This window comes from Sceloporus occidentalis, unplaced genomic scaffold, assembly GCF_023333645.1.
Source record: "Sceloporus occidentalis isolate IW3139 unplaced genomic scaffold, rSceOcc1.0.p SCAF_5, whole genome shotgun sequence".
NCBI classification, from domain to species: domain Eukaryota; kingdom Metazoa; phylum Chordata; class Lepidosauria; order Squamata; family Phrynosomatidae; genus Sceloporus; species Sceloporus occidentalis.
Window position 1 is genome coordinate 159,648,650 of NW_028316985.1, and position 17,807 is coordinate 159,666,456.

At 37.9% G+C, this 17,807-nt stretch overlaps 1 protein-coding gene across 12 annotated transcripts in view; it reads right to left on the bottom strand.

Annotated features, from left to right (window-relative positions):
• The window catches only part of ANK2 (ankyrin 2), a 404,131-nt gene that overhangs the window by 74,963 nt on the left and 311,361 nt on the right, over positions 1-17,807 (bottom strand). For all 12 annotated transcript variants that reach the window (XM_089525944.1, XM_089525945.1, XM_089525937.1 and 9 more), the window contains 3 exons: positions 17,552-17,650; positions 12,724-12,822; positions 4,490-4,562 (listed from right to left, as the gene is read on the bottom strand). In XM_089525944.1, coding sequence (XP_089382070.1) covers positions 4,490-4,562; positions 12,724-12,822; positions 17,552-17,650 — 271 coding nt within the window. The remainder of the gene's footprint in view (positions 1-4,489; positions 4,563-12,723; positions 12,823-17,551; positions 17,651-17,807) is intronic.

Genomic DNA, 17,807 nt, shown 5'->3' on the forward strand with positions numbered 1-17,807 from the left:
GAGAAGAGATTTATAGTCATTCTTCATGTGAACCTTGCCCAGTGAGAGTTTGTAACCATGGCTACTACTCAGCTCAGCATCTTAGAGTCTTTGACATTACTTCTTTCACCAGCCATGCTGTCTGGTTTAAGACCCAAATAATGGCCAGTTAAGTGATTGCAGATGAACACCACATTATGTCAGCCACACACACAGCTCTGAAAGGCACTTATAGGAGAGTCAGAAACTGAACTGCTAAAATGGAAAGACTGAACATCTGTTCTTGCTATGCAGTAGAAAGGAGTCTGTGGAGCAGCAGACAAAAATGGTTTCCTAGCAATTCTCCGAAGAGGGGAAAATATACTTTTATATTGGTTCTGCAGAAATAATGCAGTTTAACACAGCTTTAACTGCCATGCCTCCAAGCTATGGAATTCTGGGATTTGTAGTTTGTTGTGGCAGCTGTCAGAGAAGGCTAAATATCTCACAAAACTACAGTTCACAGAATTCTATAGTATTTAGCCATAGCAGTTAAAGTGGCATCAAACTGCACTATTTGTGTACTGTGAATGTAGGTAACATCTGTAGAATCATTACAAAGTTGTTTCAATGGAAAAGCTAGATCAAATGCTCAGGTAATTCTGTGTTTAACATCAAATCCATTACATTAAAGAATACTTTGTACAAGATCTACGCAATCTATTATGGCACTCCCCTTTATTAAACTGTATAAGCTATTCCTGAAGAAGAGCAGCTGGAGCTTTGTGTGCTTTAAATACATTGGGTTATAATTAATTTAAGCAGCAATTTTTTGTGTGCAAACTTATGAATCTGATGAGTTTTTTTTTAAAAATGGAAAAAACTTCATTCCACACAGTGGAATCACCATGAACAATGGGATTAATTTCTAACCATCATCATTTTCAATTTCTTTTATTTCCTGTATTCTAAAATATCCTAGCTAATTTGCAACAGAACCAATATAAAACTAGACACAAAACAATGGAATTACAAAAGACTGTTTTTTTCCCTTCCAGGCTTCCTTATTTATATTTGTTAATACAAGTTTTGATTTTCTTTTTCTGGCTATGAACTCTGTCTTAAATAGTATTATCTGCAACAAACTTCCAGATAACCAGCCACAAAATCCTAAATGAACAGTCATGAATGTTAAGGAAGCAATTCTGCAGGAGACATTAAAAATGCTTTATCCCAGACAAAAGGGGCATTCTTGTTCTTCAAGTTATAAAGCAATTGTAATCCCACCCCCCTTAAAATGCCAGCTCTCTTTTGTCATCTTTGTTCAGAACAATGCTTCTTCAGCTGTCTCATGTGTGGTTTTTCTCCAGTGTACCAGAGAACTGTTAAACAAGACCAAAAACTGTGCATAAATCATAATACCCTTTATCTATAATATCAGGCCCTTTAACTATATTTTACAAAATAACTGGTTCACTTATTGCTAAGATGTATCAACATGTATATAGTCATGTGACATGTGAAGGGTTTTGCTTTAATTGAATATACAATGACTGATTCACTGGATCATGTGGCAAAAATATGTAGACAAAGGCATTACACACAAACAGGAACTGCACAGGTTCTAAGGAAAAATGTGGTCTTCCAGATGTGAGACTACAATTCCTATAAATCCTCACAATTTACTATGCTGGCTAGTGTCACAGTTGAATAAAAATGCTGGGGGACACATTCTTCGCCCTTGCTATACAACTACATCTTGTGAAGTTCCTAGTTCAGATGTGATATCAGATCTCATATCAGAGTTCATGATATGAATTCACCATATCATGTAAGCAAGCCGCTGTATTGTTTGCTACAGTCCTGCTTCATGTGACACAACCCTTTACAATATAAAGACAGTAATACTGGGCTTTTACAGCTGTTGTAAGTAATACTGAGATAATGTCTAGGAAGCATTTACAGTATAGTCTTTGAAAGGCATTATTAATCATTTTAAAGTTGTTGTGTTCCAGCAAAGCCAATGGTAAGAGATAATAGGAGTTGTAGTCTGACAACACCTGGTTATCCACATCCTTGTCATATGAGCTGCTGAATCAACATCCCAATTGCTCACTGATGTTTAGAAAGTAGGAATATACTACAAGCACTGGCTTGCAAATGGCGATACCAGTGGTGTGTTCTTTTGTTAATACTGGAATAAATGTTTGAGTTTGAGCTTTTCATCAACATTGGGAAAAACTTTTCAGTTTCAAAGGGAGAAACTGAATACATGCACAGACCCACACTCAAATCCCATGGCATAAAGCAGTGTTAGGCATTCCATAAACATGTATGGATTGTTTCAGAAGAGATGGTAAAACCATCAAACAAGAAAAAAAAAGCCTGTTCCTCAGTCCAATATCCCTTTCCACAGTACCTGTGTCACTAAAGGCTTCCTCATCAGTAACATTGTCAAAGTCAGAATGTTTAAAAGCTGCATAACATATAAGTTAATGTCAGAAAAATAAACTAATACAAAATAGCCAATGGTGTGGGAAGACATACTTTTAGCTTGTAAGGAAAATAAAAGATCAGAGCCAAGAGGAAAGGTTTAGGAGAGTAATATATAAATGACAGTAGGGAATATTAAGCACAAAGTAATTTTTCCAGTTTATTAGTCTAATGACCAAACAAAGCAAATCATGGGATACCCATTAGCCAGTGTCACAGTCCTTTCTGACCTTCTTTTAAAAGTCAAAGCTTGGAAAGCTATCTTGTAGCAACTTTGAGACTGTGTGAAAGAAGTTGTAATGTAAGCTTTCATAGACATAATCTACTTCCTCAAATGCAAGTAAGGCCAAATCTACAAAAGCTCATGCTACTATTTCTGTAACAAAGACCCAGTACAGATGGGCACAAAGTGCCGGCCTTTGGGCAGAGTCACAGCGGAGCATCCACACGCTTTATGCCGTTACTCTGCCCCCTGAAGCCATGATGTCGCATACCATTCTAGACGGTGTGCGGCATCATGATGCAACCCTGGCACTGCATCTAGATGATGCAGGGCCAAACATGTGTCACAAAGCCATGGCGCCACAGCTGTGATGCCTTTTAGAGAGCACCTCCGGAGGCTGGATCAGGGCCGCAGTGTGCGGTGGCCACAACCCCCATCTGGCCAGTAAAAGACCAGCTACATGCTGCCACTTAGGGGCTCTTTGTACACCCCCAAAGTTAGTCCCAAAGGTGCTACAAGATCTCTGTCTCTGAAAGCTTGGAAATTAATTTTTAAAAATTTTATGTGACCTGTGACAAAGCCTGAAAAAAGTAACTTGTTGCCATTAATGTTACAAAAATGAATTTACTGACAGTGTTTTTCACTGTGTTACATGTTACTTTTAAAAGAAAAACCATATTTGACTCCCCACCTCCCCAAGTACAAATAGTTATCAATTACATGAGAAAAGTAGCAGCATTATCAGCAATTACATTGTTGCACTGAAAAGACTATTACCATGCCCTGATTATCACCAAAATAATTAGCAAGAGGAAATGTCATGCATTATTTCCAAGCTCTGTTAAAAGTAACCATTTGAGGGAAAGTTAGGCAGTAACCAAATCAGGGGTAGGCAATCTTTTTGAGCCGGGGGCCAAAGGCAAAAAATAAATAATTAAATAATTTTTTTAAAAAAATTAAATATATAAATAAACCAGGACAAATGTAGGACAAAATTTTCAAATGGAAGAAACTTTTTTTTAAAAAAATGGAGGACACGCAAAAAAATTTGCTGATATTTTTAAAAAATGTTAATATAAATGCATGTTTCTGAGGCTTCTATAGACAATTGCCCCCCAAAGGCCCCGGCGGCAATCGGCGGCCGCAGGTTGCCTACCCCTGCTCTAAATCATACAGATTGCTGTTTGCTTCATCAAGGGAAACATGTACTACTGGTAGATGTGTGTGTTTGTATTTCCCAGCACGGCAAACAGGAGTCAGCATGTGTATATGACAGAGAATTACACTGGGAATATGCCATATAGAGCAGAATAAAAACTAGCCTTTCCACAGATAATTTTAAAATATATTTAAAGAGAGGAAAAATTATAGGAAATTACCTTGGTATTGGTCTATTTTACTCATCACTGTCTACATTTTGGCAATTACATCCTAGTAGTCAAATACAACCTTTCCTCAGTACCACCTGGAGATGTTAAGGATGAAACTCAGGACTTCAGCATGCATTTGTTCTCTACTAGTTAACTATAGTCCACTCCACTCCAATCACATATGTCTAGCTTCCCTTCTACTTTGATATCAACCTATTTTTTTTTACAAACAAAGTTTACCTTGTGATTTTAAAATGGATTTGTGTGTAGAAAAGATAAGATAAAGGGGGAAACATCAGCCATTTTCAATAACAGATAACTGACTGACTTCACAATTTTGGTTTGGCTCTTTTTTTAGTCCTATTGATCTAAATTTATCAAAACAGTAAAGGTACTGGACAGACCAGCATAATTACTGAGTTATGTAGACCACGGAAAGGCTTACCTTCCTCATCAGAAACATCTAAGACTTCAGTCATAGTTTCGGGTACATTAAGTTTATGCTTCTCAGTTACAGTCTGCAGAAAAGGGGGGAGAAAATAAAGCAATCAATAGGTTAAAAGGGTTAGTGTGTCAGTAAAGTCATTTTAGTCTAGTATGACATTTCAACTATGTTCTGTAGTTCTCAGATTCAATCTCTGCCCAAAAGATGCTGTTTCTAATTATTGATTCAATAAAGATGGAGACATGCTATGATGAGAAACAGTTTATTTTAAGGAACGATTTTAGCTTTTAAATATCCTTAACACATTTGTTATGTGATAATACATGCAAAACATCATCAACGGTGGGCTGCAGATTGGGTCCTAAAACAAATTAGGTAGTGTCTATGGAAAAGCATTAATAAGTTGCAAGGATCATCTGGAAATCATTAAAGTTGTAAAACACTTTGAAACTGAAGCTTTGAACAGTGCAAAAATTTTAAACTGAACAAAGATGATGATGACTGAAGAGAACATCTGATGAGATCAGTCTAAGTCTAAAATATCATTGCATTGAGTCTTTCACATTTTATGCATATTTTGTTAACAGATGGTTAAAATTATTAATTTTAAGTTAAATGAAATAATAATAATAATAATAATAATAATAATAATTACATATTGTATTGTCAGCATACACATTTGTACATGTTTCTTTCAAAGATAAACAGCCTTAGTTGGTTATAGAAAAAGATAAAGAAGCATGAGAAGACACAGAATTTGGGGATGTTCTCTGGAGAAAGTATAAAACATAATTATGAAGAAATGGACGGTCTGTATGAAACTCTAATAGTGTAGAACTGTTATTGAAAACTGAAAGAAGGTAAATACACTAAGATCATGGAGTTTTCTTGGTAAGATTTGTTCACTTGATCACAGTCATAAGTTCATCTTATGGTCACTATAAGTCAGAAATGACTCGAAATAACATAACAACAACAACAAATTCACTTGAATATGAATAAGCAGAAAGCACATTGGAATGGATTGGTACAGCTCCAGGTTCTTTGTATTGTATTAGCAAGGGCTTCCATTTTACAGTGATTTAACAAACAAAAACAACACGTTCATTTCCCCCTCCTAACTAATATTGCCTACGGAGCTTAGTAAAAAAAATAGATTTATATGGAAAAAGGTCCCCTATGAAAGCAAATTTCTGAACTAAGAACATGCTCAAAGTCATCTTGTTCTGCAGTTCACTGTCCACCTTTTTGAACCATGTTTGCTTGTTTCTCCCCATCTGGTAGTCTTCTAGCAAAACAACAACAATCAAAACAATATATATGCTGTATATAAATCTAAAGCTGAAAACAGCTACTGTAGCCAGTGTCAGGAAAAGGGGAGGATGGCAAGAGCTTTCAACAAGTAGGTCACCCTACTGACATCCCCTACTGGACTCCTAGACAAAAATTTGGAATATATCCTGGAAAACACAACAAACCTGCAATACCAGGCATGGTTATTTGCAGAAGATTGAGAGAGAGAAAGAGAGAGAGAGACCTTGGATCACTGCCCTGATATATGCTTTGGCCCCTTCCAATACTATGCACCAGCATTAGATGCTACTTTCACATGTAGATGTTGCTGGAAAAGCAGTAGTGGCAACTCATTCTTCTTCCAAAATTATTCCTGTTGCTGTTGTTGTGTGAGCTGATACAAAACACCAGTCTTGCTTCCAGATTATAGTCGGCCTCCACAGATTTTCTATCCACAGATTCAAGCAGCCACAGTTTGAAAATATTCAAAAAATACATAAATTCCAAAAAGCAAACCATGTTTTTGCCATTTCATATAAGGGATGCTATTTTACTATGGAACTGTGTTTAATGGGACCTGCATATCCAAGCATTTTGGTATCCATATGAGGTCTTGGAACCAAATCCCAGCAGATACCAAGGGCCCACTGTATATGTTTTTAGTAGAGTTGGGAGGAAAACTTAGTCCATTATTTTGGGATGGGGACTACAACTCTGGAACTGTGGCCAGTATGGGCAGGACCATGCTGACTGAAAGATTATGGAACCCATAGTCCAACAAACCCACACATTTTCCAGTTCTGGTTCACAGCTCCTGGCACAAGTTCTGTACTTCCACTCCAGTGTCTGGAGAAGCAGGAATATTACATCTGTATATAACCAATGTAGCACCATGGGCATACTCTACCCCGGATAAGTAGGGGCATACAACACAAAGGAACAGGCTTCTATGAATGTATCTTAAATAGGCATAGATCATACCATAGTGGTAAAACTTCTGTTTTGTATTCAAGGGTCCCTGGCTGAATGCCTGGAATGGCTTAACCAGTGGTCCCTAAATTGTGCTCTTTAACGAATTTTGAACTTCAGCTCTGACAATCCCAACATGGCTGAGGATTCTGGGAGCTGAAGTTCAAAATCTCTTAAAGGGCATAGTTTGGGGACCACTGGGCAAAACAGTTTCTAGCCTTGAATTTGCTTGTGAACACAGCTCTTTTTCACACAAGTGCAATGCTGCCAATAAACTGTATAGGAATGGGAGGAAGGGATATCATCAGTGATCCCCTTCCATTTTCTTTAATATAGTGAATGTGGGGGATGCCTGCTTTTCATGGAAGTCCCCTGCACTGCCAGTTCACTGTGTGAACCATGTTTGATCACACCAAAAAGATATCTTTTCATATATGAAGGTATATGAAAACTGTGAATTCCTTTGAGATAGATGTGTGCGTCAGTCCCTTTGCGGACTTTTCTTGAATAATAAAACACTGCATGGCATCATATGTAGGGTTCAAACAGTCCTAAATTAAAAGAAAAACAGAGGAAGCTGCTATTTCTAATATGTTTCAAAAACAAGCTAAATATATATGCTTAGGATATGGGTATGAAGCTTTTTGCTCAGAATAGAACGAATCCTCATTTACACTTTGCTGATTTTCTATAAATATCAATGTTATTCTGCCAGAACTGTGAATCATTATGGCATCCAATATAAAGATGACTTATTTTAGTTTGAGAAATTACTTGTCTGTGGACAACAGACTTGTTTGCTCTCTTGGGGAGCTTCCAGGTTTGACTTTTATCTGCAATCACTTGGCCTCAAACACTGAATTTTTCAGTCTGTACACCTTCAGCACTTTACTGTGCTGAGTATTTCTTGGACTTTCCCACTACATCTTCCTTATTTTTTCTTATCATAAATAATATGTTAAGGGGAAAAGATAGAATAAATTACACTTTTTATTGTTACTGCTAGAAGTTCTCCATCAAGAAGCAGTCTTGCAGCACAGGCTTGAGAGATGAAGAACTGTATTTCAAAAGAGACTGGCAATTCTGATTTGCAGTAGCCTGCATTGTGTGTGTTTAAAAATCACATGGTTATTTCTTCTGTACTGTGGAAAGTTTTTTTATTATTATTATTAAAAAGGTCAGACAACAGCAGGGATCCAAAGCCCACAGAGGCAGATTAAATGCACACAACAGGACATGTGTTTCCAACCCCCTTCTTCTCTGTGGCAAATAAATTAGTTTAAAAAAAACTACAGCTAAACAATGAAAACAACAGTGGTGGAATGAAAAAAAAAACATGCTGATACAACTTCTGAAAAAAGCTAAAGAAGAAACTTTGCAAAGTGATATGCGAAGCCTTGAAGATAAGATTGCTTGGGGTAGTGGACAATGGGTTGGCCTTCAATGTTGAATCTGTCACAGGCTGCATCCACACTGCAGAAACAATCCAATTTGACACACTTTTACTGCCATGGCTCAATGCTATGGTAGTTTGAGAATTCTTGTTTTGTGAGATATTTAGTTTTCTCTGCCAGAGAACTCTAGTGCTACAACAAACTACAAATTCCAGGATTCCACATCATTGAGCCACAGCAATTAAAGTGGTGTCAAACTGGATTATTTCTGCAGTGCAGATGCAGCCATACTCTCAAATTAGCACTAAAATAATAGCACAATTATGGCTGATCTTTTAGTATAGCAAGGCAAGGAACTATTTAAAAAAACACACATATTTGAAACAATGACCCCACCTTGGGTAAATACGAGAAAGAGAGAAGAAAGCTGAATCATTAATAATTAAAAGTTCAGCAGTTAATCATATGATGTTTTATTCCTGAACAAAACAAATTGCCTTATCCAGACATTTAGATAGATCAGGAATAGGAAAGTGTGGCTTTCACAGGCAGTTCTATTGGAATACTTATTATTCCTTGCCACTGCATATGCTTGCTGGAGTTGGTGGGCATTCCAATCCAACAACATCTGGAGTCACACATTATGCACTCCAGTTTTTAAAAAATGAGTAACAGTCACAAGGTTACAAATGCTGGTCCTGTCCCCTACATTCCTGTGGGCTGCAGCGTCAACCATCCAGTGTTGAGGAGGAGGCTGAAGAAAATTCATTCTCACTTACAAATGAATATGAGTTTAATTTTCAGGAAAGCTAATGAAGCACAAAGGAAGAGGGTCAGGCATAGGATATGGACTATTCCATGCCCTGAACAATGTCTGAACAATGAGGCTGAAGGCCTGAAGTGATTAATTTTAACACTTTAGTTGCTCTATGCCCACCATGGCATACTTCAGTTACCCATGATAAATGTTTCTCTTTTCCTGAGTAAATATGCTCTAGCCACTGCTAGTAAACACAGAAAAACTATCTTTATACAGAGACACAAAGATGAGGCGATGCACAAGCATAAGATTAATCATATGTTCCTTGGAATATTATCAAATCTGAAAATAGGGTTTAAACCACTTTCTGTTCTATTTAAATAAATGATATCCTCTTCAATGTTTTCTTCGATATATTTCAAGCTCTTATTAATTCTTTTGATCAGAATTCTCTGTCCTGGACTGTATAAGGAAAATAATTTTATTCTATCATACTGTTGCATGAGTTTAATTTTAATTTGTGATCTATGTCTATGATAGTTTTCAAAGAACAAGCAAATGGAAATGTTATTTTAAAATATAATCTTCATAATATTTTGAGTATTTAAAATTCCTCCAAAGTGGTTTAAACCCTATTTTCAGATTTTGAAAGTAAAAATAGATTTCCTCCCTGTGATCTGTCATAAAAGCCTAGGCGAGAGTAGAGATACACAAATTTGAATATCTAGGGCCCGTTACAGATGGGTAAAAAGTACGTGCCGCACATGTACTAGGGTTAGAAAGGGGACGCCCCTAACCCTAGTACGCGTTCGGCGTGTACAAAATGGCGGCACCCGTTCTACAGAGGCGCTGCCATTTTGACATGGCGGACGCCTAGCATCCGCACATCCCATGGCAGAAATGACACCACGAGTGCACCATTGGCGACTTGCAGCACCATTTCTGCGCCGCAAGAAGAAGCTGCATTTTGCAACTTCTTTTTTGTTGCATCCGGGAATTGCGCGGTTTTTTGCTGCGGTTCTCAGACGCAGCAACCAGTGGCGCCAGTAGACCGCCCTTTTTGGGGGGTCTGTAAAGCACGTAGGTCTTCTTTTTACAATATGTGGATGAATACATAGGAAGTACTGTATATCTGTGTCTATTTGGTAGCAGGAACTTGCAGGTGTTTGCAGGTGTTTGTCAAAATTAATGTGCTACTGATTACCTGAGTCAGTTCTATCATTTTTCTCTTTTATTCCCCAAGTAAACTCTATTGGCCTTTACATCAGTTTAATAAATAACACTATGGAGGTAGCAAGTATTGTTTTAACTACTGGTAGTCAGCATTCACATCAGTAACATGAGATATGCTCTGTAAAGATAACAACCACTTAAAAATAATAATGTTATAAAAATAACAACCATCCAACCACTTCTACCCAGTGGCATCACTAGTGGGGTGTGGAAGATGTAGGGTAGTACGGGGGGGGGGGGGAGGGTACTGCAACAGGCTGAAATGTAGGACATGTCCTGGAAAAAAAAGACATATGGTCACTCTGTCCAAGAAAAATGTATGACATGACCAAAGAAAAGCTCAAAACACTTCCACCATAGGGCAAGCCCCCTCCCATGTACCAGCCTTCCAGGTGACACTCCAGAGCAACCTACCTCCAACAAGACCTCATCTAAAAGCTAGGCTTAGCGACAGCAGCATCATGCCGGGGGGGGGGGGTGTCACAGTGCATAGACACCTCCCACACTCACTTAATGAGCCCTGGTGGCGCAGTGGTTAAACACCTGTATTGCAGCCACTCACTCAAAGCCATAAAGTTGCGAGTTCAATACCAGCGAAAAGGATCAAGCTTGACTCAGGCTTGCATTCTTCTGAGGTCACTAAAATAAGTACCCAGATTGTTGGGGGCAATTAACTTACAGGTGCAAACCACTTAGACCCTGTTAGTTTGGTATGAAGAGGTATAATAAATGAAGCTGTTTGTTTGTTTGTTTGTTTGTTTAATGATGCCACTATCACCAAGCCTGGCTTTTAGGTGAGCCCTTGTGGGGAGAGGACATTACATTCATTCGGAAGGCCTGGGAGGAGGAGTCGTTGCCTTCTAAGTCTGCCCCCTGGGTGGCAGCAGCAGTCTGGCTGGGCGGGAGGAGGGCAAGGCATTTTCCCCCTCCCCACACCGGATGATACCAACCCTGGTCACGTCACTGGTTCTACCACAACCTTTTGAATACTGATACTGATTTAAAATTGCTTGTATGTGACTCTCTTTTCATATTTCACAACTAATGCCCATTGGAGGGTGTTTCATTATTTACAACCATCAAATGTGCTTGGTAGTTGAAGCAGTGTCAAGCAAGTGTTCCATGCAAGACCAGTACAACAGTCTAGAATTTTGCTACACTGTGTGGATCGGGCACTCCTATGGACTTCATCACATGGGAGGCAAGTGCCCACACCCCGTGAATAAATGGCGATTAAATCCATTAATATCCCACAACGGGATTGCTTTCTGATGATGTCGCCATTATCCCGGCATTATCCCATGAATAAAGCAGTAAAATTGTGCTGCTTTTCATTCACAGGATTTAATTGCCATTTATTCATGGGATGCAGGCACTTTCCCTCCCATGTGATAAAGTTCTATATGTCAGTGGTACAGTGACCCACCCTAGGCTTTAGTCTTGACTTTAAAGAAGGGCACAGACTCTGTCCCCAAAACAGATTCAGCAACTTGGATAGCTCTTTCAAAGTTTCAACTGAAACCTGAAACCTGCCAATCTGACATGAGACCCACCTGCTACTATTATTTGTACTATTCCTGTTGCTGCTACAACTGCTGCTATAAGTGCTATCAGTAGTAATTTCTTGCCTAAGAAAACCCTATTAAATTAATTAAGTCTCCTTAAGTCACCAGATGACTTGAAGCACAGATAGAACACATCACCAAATAGCAAGTTAATTGTATCTCAACCCTAATTTGGGAGCTGTACAGTATTCAATTATAATTTGAGAGGAATGAATTTCCAGGAATAGAAAATCTAGTTTGAATCAGGTCACAAGTGGTGGTGCCCTGTAAACTTAATGTAAGTTTTCATTTCCTTATAAATTTAACTATGGTATGCCTTCTTTAAACAACTTGTAAGTCTGAAGAAAATGCCTGTTTGTATACTCCTGTTTCGGGTTATATTGGAGGGATATCATTCACATGTATACATCATTTGAATGATATCCCTCCAACATAACCCCACATAGGGGTTATACTTGTTCTGTTCAGTTCACCATACTGAACTGAACATGTATAACTCTTCATAGCTCAAGCCACGAGACATTTAAAGAAAAAGATTAAAGTATTTTACTTCCATGAACTAAATGTATGAAGTTAAAATGCAAGGATTTTGGCACAACTAATTTCTGAGACAACTGCTGGGAATTGCAGTGCAGCAATATTTGGATGGGTACCAATTTCACAGACCTGCTTTACAGTCTGTAACTTGGATTGCAACATGAGAAAGGATGGAAAATATAATACAGATCATGGAACACAGAATGAGGATTTGGCATGAAATGTACCAGGAAAGGTTTGGAAGTGCAATTAAAACAAAAATGTTACACAAGGTATCTAAATGTGCGAAGATCTTTTTTCCACAAAGGGAAGTGTCCATGGTACTATCTCTAAAAACTAAATTACATTTGCTTGAATTACATGATCCCTATAAAATGATCCAAAGGGTGTCTCTGTGCTTGAGAGAAAGAGACAGAAATAAATAAATAAATTTGAAGTAACTCAGAATAAAAGAAAATGAGAAATAAGGCTGCTAATACTCACAGTTGTGGTGGTAATTACTTCCTCTGTTACAACCTTTAATGTATCGACCACTGAGATGTATCCCAGACGCTTAGCAATTGCTAAGGCAGTATTACCATTCTGAAAGTAGAAAAGGAAGAGAGAGGGAGAATGAGAGGGAGGATTGTGATATAAACCAATGAGCTCACACCCTGCACCGAATGAGCCAGCATTTCCATCCAAAAACAAGGCATTCACTTAGGAAAATTGCTGTGTTTCACTGGTAAATCTTTGCAACTTTGCTCATACTGAAGTCCCAATTGCCATGGAAACAAAACACTCAGAACATCTGCCCATTACACTTTTTTTAAAAAAAGCATTGATTTTCATGGTTTAAAGCATCATCTTCTGTTTGATATTATTTAAAAACTGCCTTCCCTGAAGGTGTTTCTGCCAAATTTTGCAAATAAACTTTTAATAGATTGTGACTGTTAATTTATGCCAGGGATGGGCAAGTACTCAAAGATCTGGAAGACACGCATGGCCCTCACCAGTAAGTGGAAGCCACTGCCTTTTAAAAATAATTTTGTTTTATTAAACATGTCACATTTACTCTGTAGAAGGCATGGATACAATTTTCCATGAATCCCTCCAGACTGTTTTATTTCCAGGAGACACTCCCCAACCTTTTCTTTTTTTTTTTTAAGTTCTTGGTTTAGACTTCTGGGCCCAAAAATCCCAGGAACAAGGAAAAGATAAAATTGAGCCTCTAAAGGGGCAGTAGCATCTGGCATCCCGTGATCCAAATGCCACTCCAAGCTCTTTATTTAATAATAGTAATAATAATAATAAGATTTAAATAAATTAATAAATAAATATCATATTATTATTATTATTATTATTATTATTATTATTATTATATATTATTTATTTATTTATTTAGCTTCTAATGTACCAACTGTACTCTAAAAGCATCCCGAAAGGGAGGGAGGATATTTCCAGGCACCTTCCAATGTAAAACTAATCCCAAATACAGTGGTTTTTCTTTATTATTTTGCATGATCCTCAAACCCATCCACCCTCAAATGACTCAGAATGAGACTAGGGTGTTTATCGCATTGGCTTTGCTATCATGATAGACATGGTATGTAACGCTAAGAAAGTGGATCTTATCGCATTTCCCTGTCGTTGAGGAGCACACAGCCTATTTGCAACCTGGGCTTCTCTGGGCTCCTTCTACATCTTTTCAAGAACAGGATTTGGTAGCAAGAACTTGAAGAACAGTTCAAGTTCTAGAAAGTAACATCACATATTATTTCTGTGTTGATGAAATGGAGTCCATACACTTTACAAAGGGTTTGCAATGCAAAAATTTGATCGCTGCTCTCCAATACAGTTGCTTTCTCTTCACAAAGGGAACAGAATAAACTCATGATGCTATAGAGCTATCCAGCTTTGTCTTTGCCTGCCAGTGAAGACAATGTATTTTGCATTTTGGATCAGCCACTTGAGTAACTGCAATCAATCAGAGAATGAGGTAAGATCTGGCCTTGCATGGATTGCCTGAGGGCAAATGAAATCAATGCAGGAAGTTGCACCCTCTTTCTAAGTAGGTTAAAACTTTTGTTCCCTCTTCAAAGCAGTCAACAGAAAAAGAATAAAAAAAGAGAATAGTGAAAGTAGGATACTTTCCAATGCCACTGGAAATGTGTGTGAAATGACGTGTCCTTTACCTCCCATCTCTCATTAGACTACATAAAAGAAGACAGATCCAAATAACATAACAAATTAAATAATAATAATAATAATTATTATTATTATTATTGCTGACATCTGAAATTATTTAAATAAGACTTTTCTAGGTCATGAAGCCCACAAAGGCTGCTGCCACATTATGGAAACAAAGCAGTTTGACATCACTTTAACTTTCATGGATCATGGTATGGAATTCTAGGATTTGTAGTTTGGTGGGGCACCAGAAATCTCTGACAGAGAAGAGTAAATGACTCAAAAAACTAAAAATCCCCAAATTCCACAGCATTGAGTCATGGCAGTTAAAGTGATGTCAAACTTCTTTCAAAGAAATAGCGGTGTGGAATCAGTATGTAAAGAGATTTTGTAGCACCTCTGAGACTAACTAAAGAAAGTAGTTGGCAGCATGAGGTTTCGTAGAAAAGTATACTTCCTCAGTCACACTGCTTTATTTCGGTAGTGAGGCAGGTGCCAAAAACTTTTCAAAACAAAGTAACAAAAAGATCCAGGTTTCAGATCCTGGTTTATGAGCAGCACCTAAACCTCAGATAACAAAGGAAACTGTGGCTTTATAAGCCAGAATGTCTATACTAAATCTGAGTGCAAGAAAAGAAGAAAGGATAAATGGTTTGTTTTCGGTTTGATAAACCAAGTTTATAGTATCAAGCAGCTGCTTATGTTCCACACCTCTCTGTGTGCTCTTCTGTTATGTGCAGGGGATGAACAACTGTCAGTAGGTCCCAACAATAAAATGTAATAGTTTTTTGTGGGTTTTCCAGGCTATTTGGCCATGTTCTAGGAGAGTTTCTTCCTGACGTTTCGCCAGCATCTGTGACTGGCATCTTCAATAAATACTTTATTTTGCTGAGATGGAGCCTAAAATGTACCCTCTTCCCAAGTCCCTGTAGCCTTTATTTTCTGGAATAACAGCTGAACCACTGACTTCTGAATTTTCTCTTCTCCCCAGGCTGGCATCCCAAATACATCATAAGCAATCCTCCTCTCCCCTTGGAATTCTCAAATTTTGCTTCATCCTAAGTATAGAAGCCTATAGATCTGAATTAGGAAAACCACTGTGATATAATTCTTGTTCTGTTAACCATCACTTTTGTCCTATATTGTGGCATTATGCACTGACTAACTCTACACTTTAGCCAAACATTGAGAAAAGTATGCCATCAGTACTGCTATATGTATAATCATACTTTTTCATAAAAAATATATACGCAAAATAGACATTAATTTATGAGAAATAAAAATCAGCAACAAAGCTTAGATTATAGTGGGCCTTCCACATTTGCTGGGATTGGGGCACAGGATTTCCATGAAAGTGGAAAAACTGCAACACTGTTTTTTTTAAGGTGAGATAACACCTTTCTAGGAATTCTTAGTCTTCCAGCACAACTCTATGATCCACATCAGGTGGAAGATGACCATAGAATTGTGTTGGATGACCTACAAATGGTCAGAGAAGTGTTTTCTTTAGGAATCTCTTGTCCTCCAGTATGACTCTATGACCAACTTCCAGCAGAATGATGCTGAAGGACCCAGAGATTCCTAGAGATAACATATCAATTAAATATGCTAATAATCAAATATGCAAAAATCAAAGCTGCAAATAGGGCCAACTGTATAAATTAGGCATTGCTCTTTCATTATTATCCTACTGGAAAGACAAATCCAGATGTTAAAATAAAACAACACTATAAAAATAAAACTATGAATCTTAATCTTAACCTGGATCCTCTCAGCAGTGATTTGTTGTTGTTGTTGTTTTTATTAACTGCCTACGAGTTGACTTCAACTCACGGTGACACCTCCAAGATCACCTGTCCTCAATAGCTCTGCTCAGGTTCTGCAGGCCCAGGCCTGTAACTTCCCTAATTGTGTCTAGCCTGCTGGTGTGCAGTCTTCTCCTCTTTCTACTGCTCTCCAACTTTCTGAGCATTATTGACTTTTCTGATGAGTTGTGCCTTCTCATGTGTCCAAAATATGACAGTATCAAATTGGTCATCTTGGCTTTCAATGAGAGTTCAGGCCTGATCTGTTCTTGACCTATTTGTTGGGCTTTTTAGCCATCCATCGTATCCTCAGCACTCTCCTCCAGCACTACATCTCAAATGAATTGATTCTCCTTCTCTCAGCCTTCTGCACTGCCCAGCTCTCATATCCATACATGGTGATGTGGAATACAATTGCTTGGACTATCCCAACTTTAGTTTTCAATTTTATGTCTTTGCACTTTAGGATCTTGTCTAGTTCTTTAACAGCTGGCCTTCCCGATACTAGTCTTCTTCTGATTTCTTGATTGCAACCTCATTCTGATCAATGATTGATCCAAGGTACAGGAACTCTTTTACTATTTCTATCTCTTTGCCATTTAAATTGAATGTGTGGAAATTTTCTGTGGTCATTATTTTTGCTTTCTTAATGTTCAACATTAAGCCTGCCCTAGCAATTTCTTATTTGATATTCTTTAGGAATTGTTCCAAGTCTTTGTTGTTTACTGCTAGTAGTATCATGCCATTGGTATATCTTAGGTTGTTTATGTCCTTTCCTCCAATCTCCACTCCACTTTCCTCTAAATCTTATCCTGTTCTGCACTGATCATGAAAAGTTATGGAATGCTCTTAAAGGAATGAGAGTACCACTACTTGGTTATCCTGATGAGAAACATTTACTCAGGACAAGAGGCTACTGTTAGAATAGAATATGGCAAAACTGAGTGATTTCCAATTGACAAAGGGGTCAGACAAGGTTGTACAGTGGGCCTTTAATATCTGCTGGGGTTTGGTTCTGGGGGGGCCCTTGGATACCAAAATCCAAGGAGTGCCATCGTAAAATGGTGTTCCTTATATAAAATGGCAATATCAAGCTTTGCTTTTTGGAATTTATATATATATTTAAGAATATTTTCAAGCTGTGGATGGTTGAATCCATGGATAAAGAATCCATGGATACAGAGGGCCTAATGTATTCTGTCACTGTATGTATCTGACACTAGCTGCAAAATTAGAATAGTTCCCTAAGAAACATTGAAGTCAAGATGTATTAGAGCTAAAAAAGAATGCTATTGTTAGATGGATTTAACAGTGCCCTTGGTACTTTCTAGACTCACCGCTGTGGTTGCATTTGGTTTGGCCCCATGCTGGAGAAGTACATTGATAATGTGAGTATGACCTTGTTGAGCAGCTTGATGCAGAGGAGTGTATCCATTCTGTAATTAGTAGAGGTTGCCACATTTAGAAAAGAAAGAAACATGCATTAGAATATGTACTTACATTTTCTTTTTCTCTTAGTTTTAATGAAAGTGTCACTCACAATTATACCAAACCTTCAAGCCCACATAACTGCAACTAGTATACAGTCTTCAT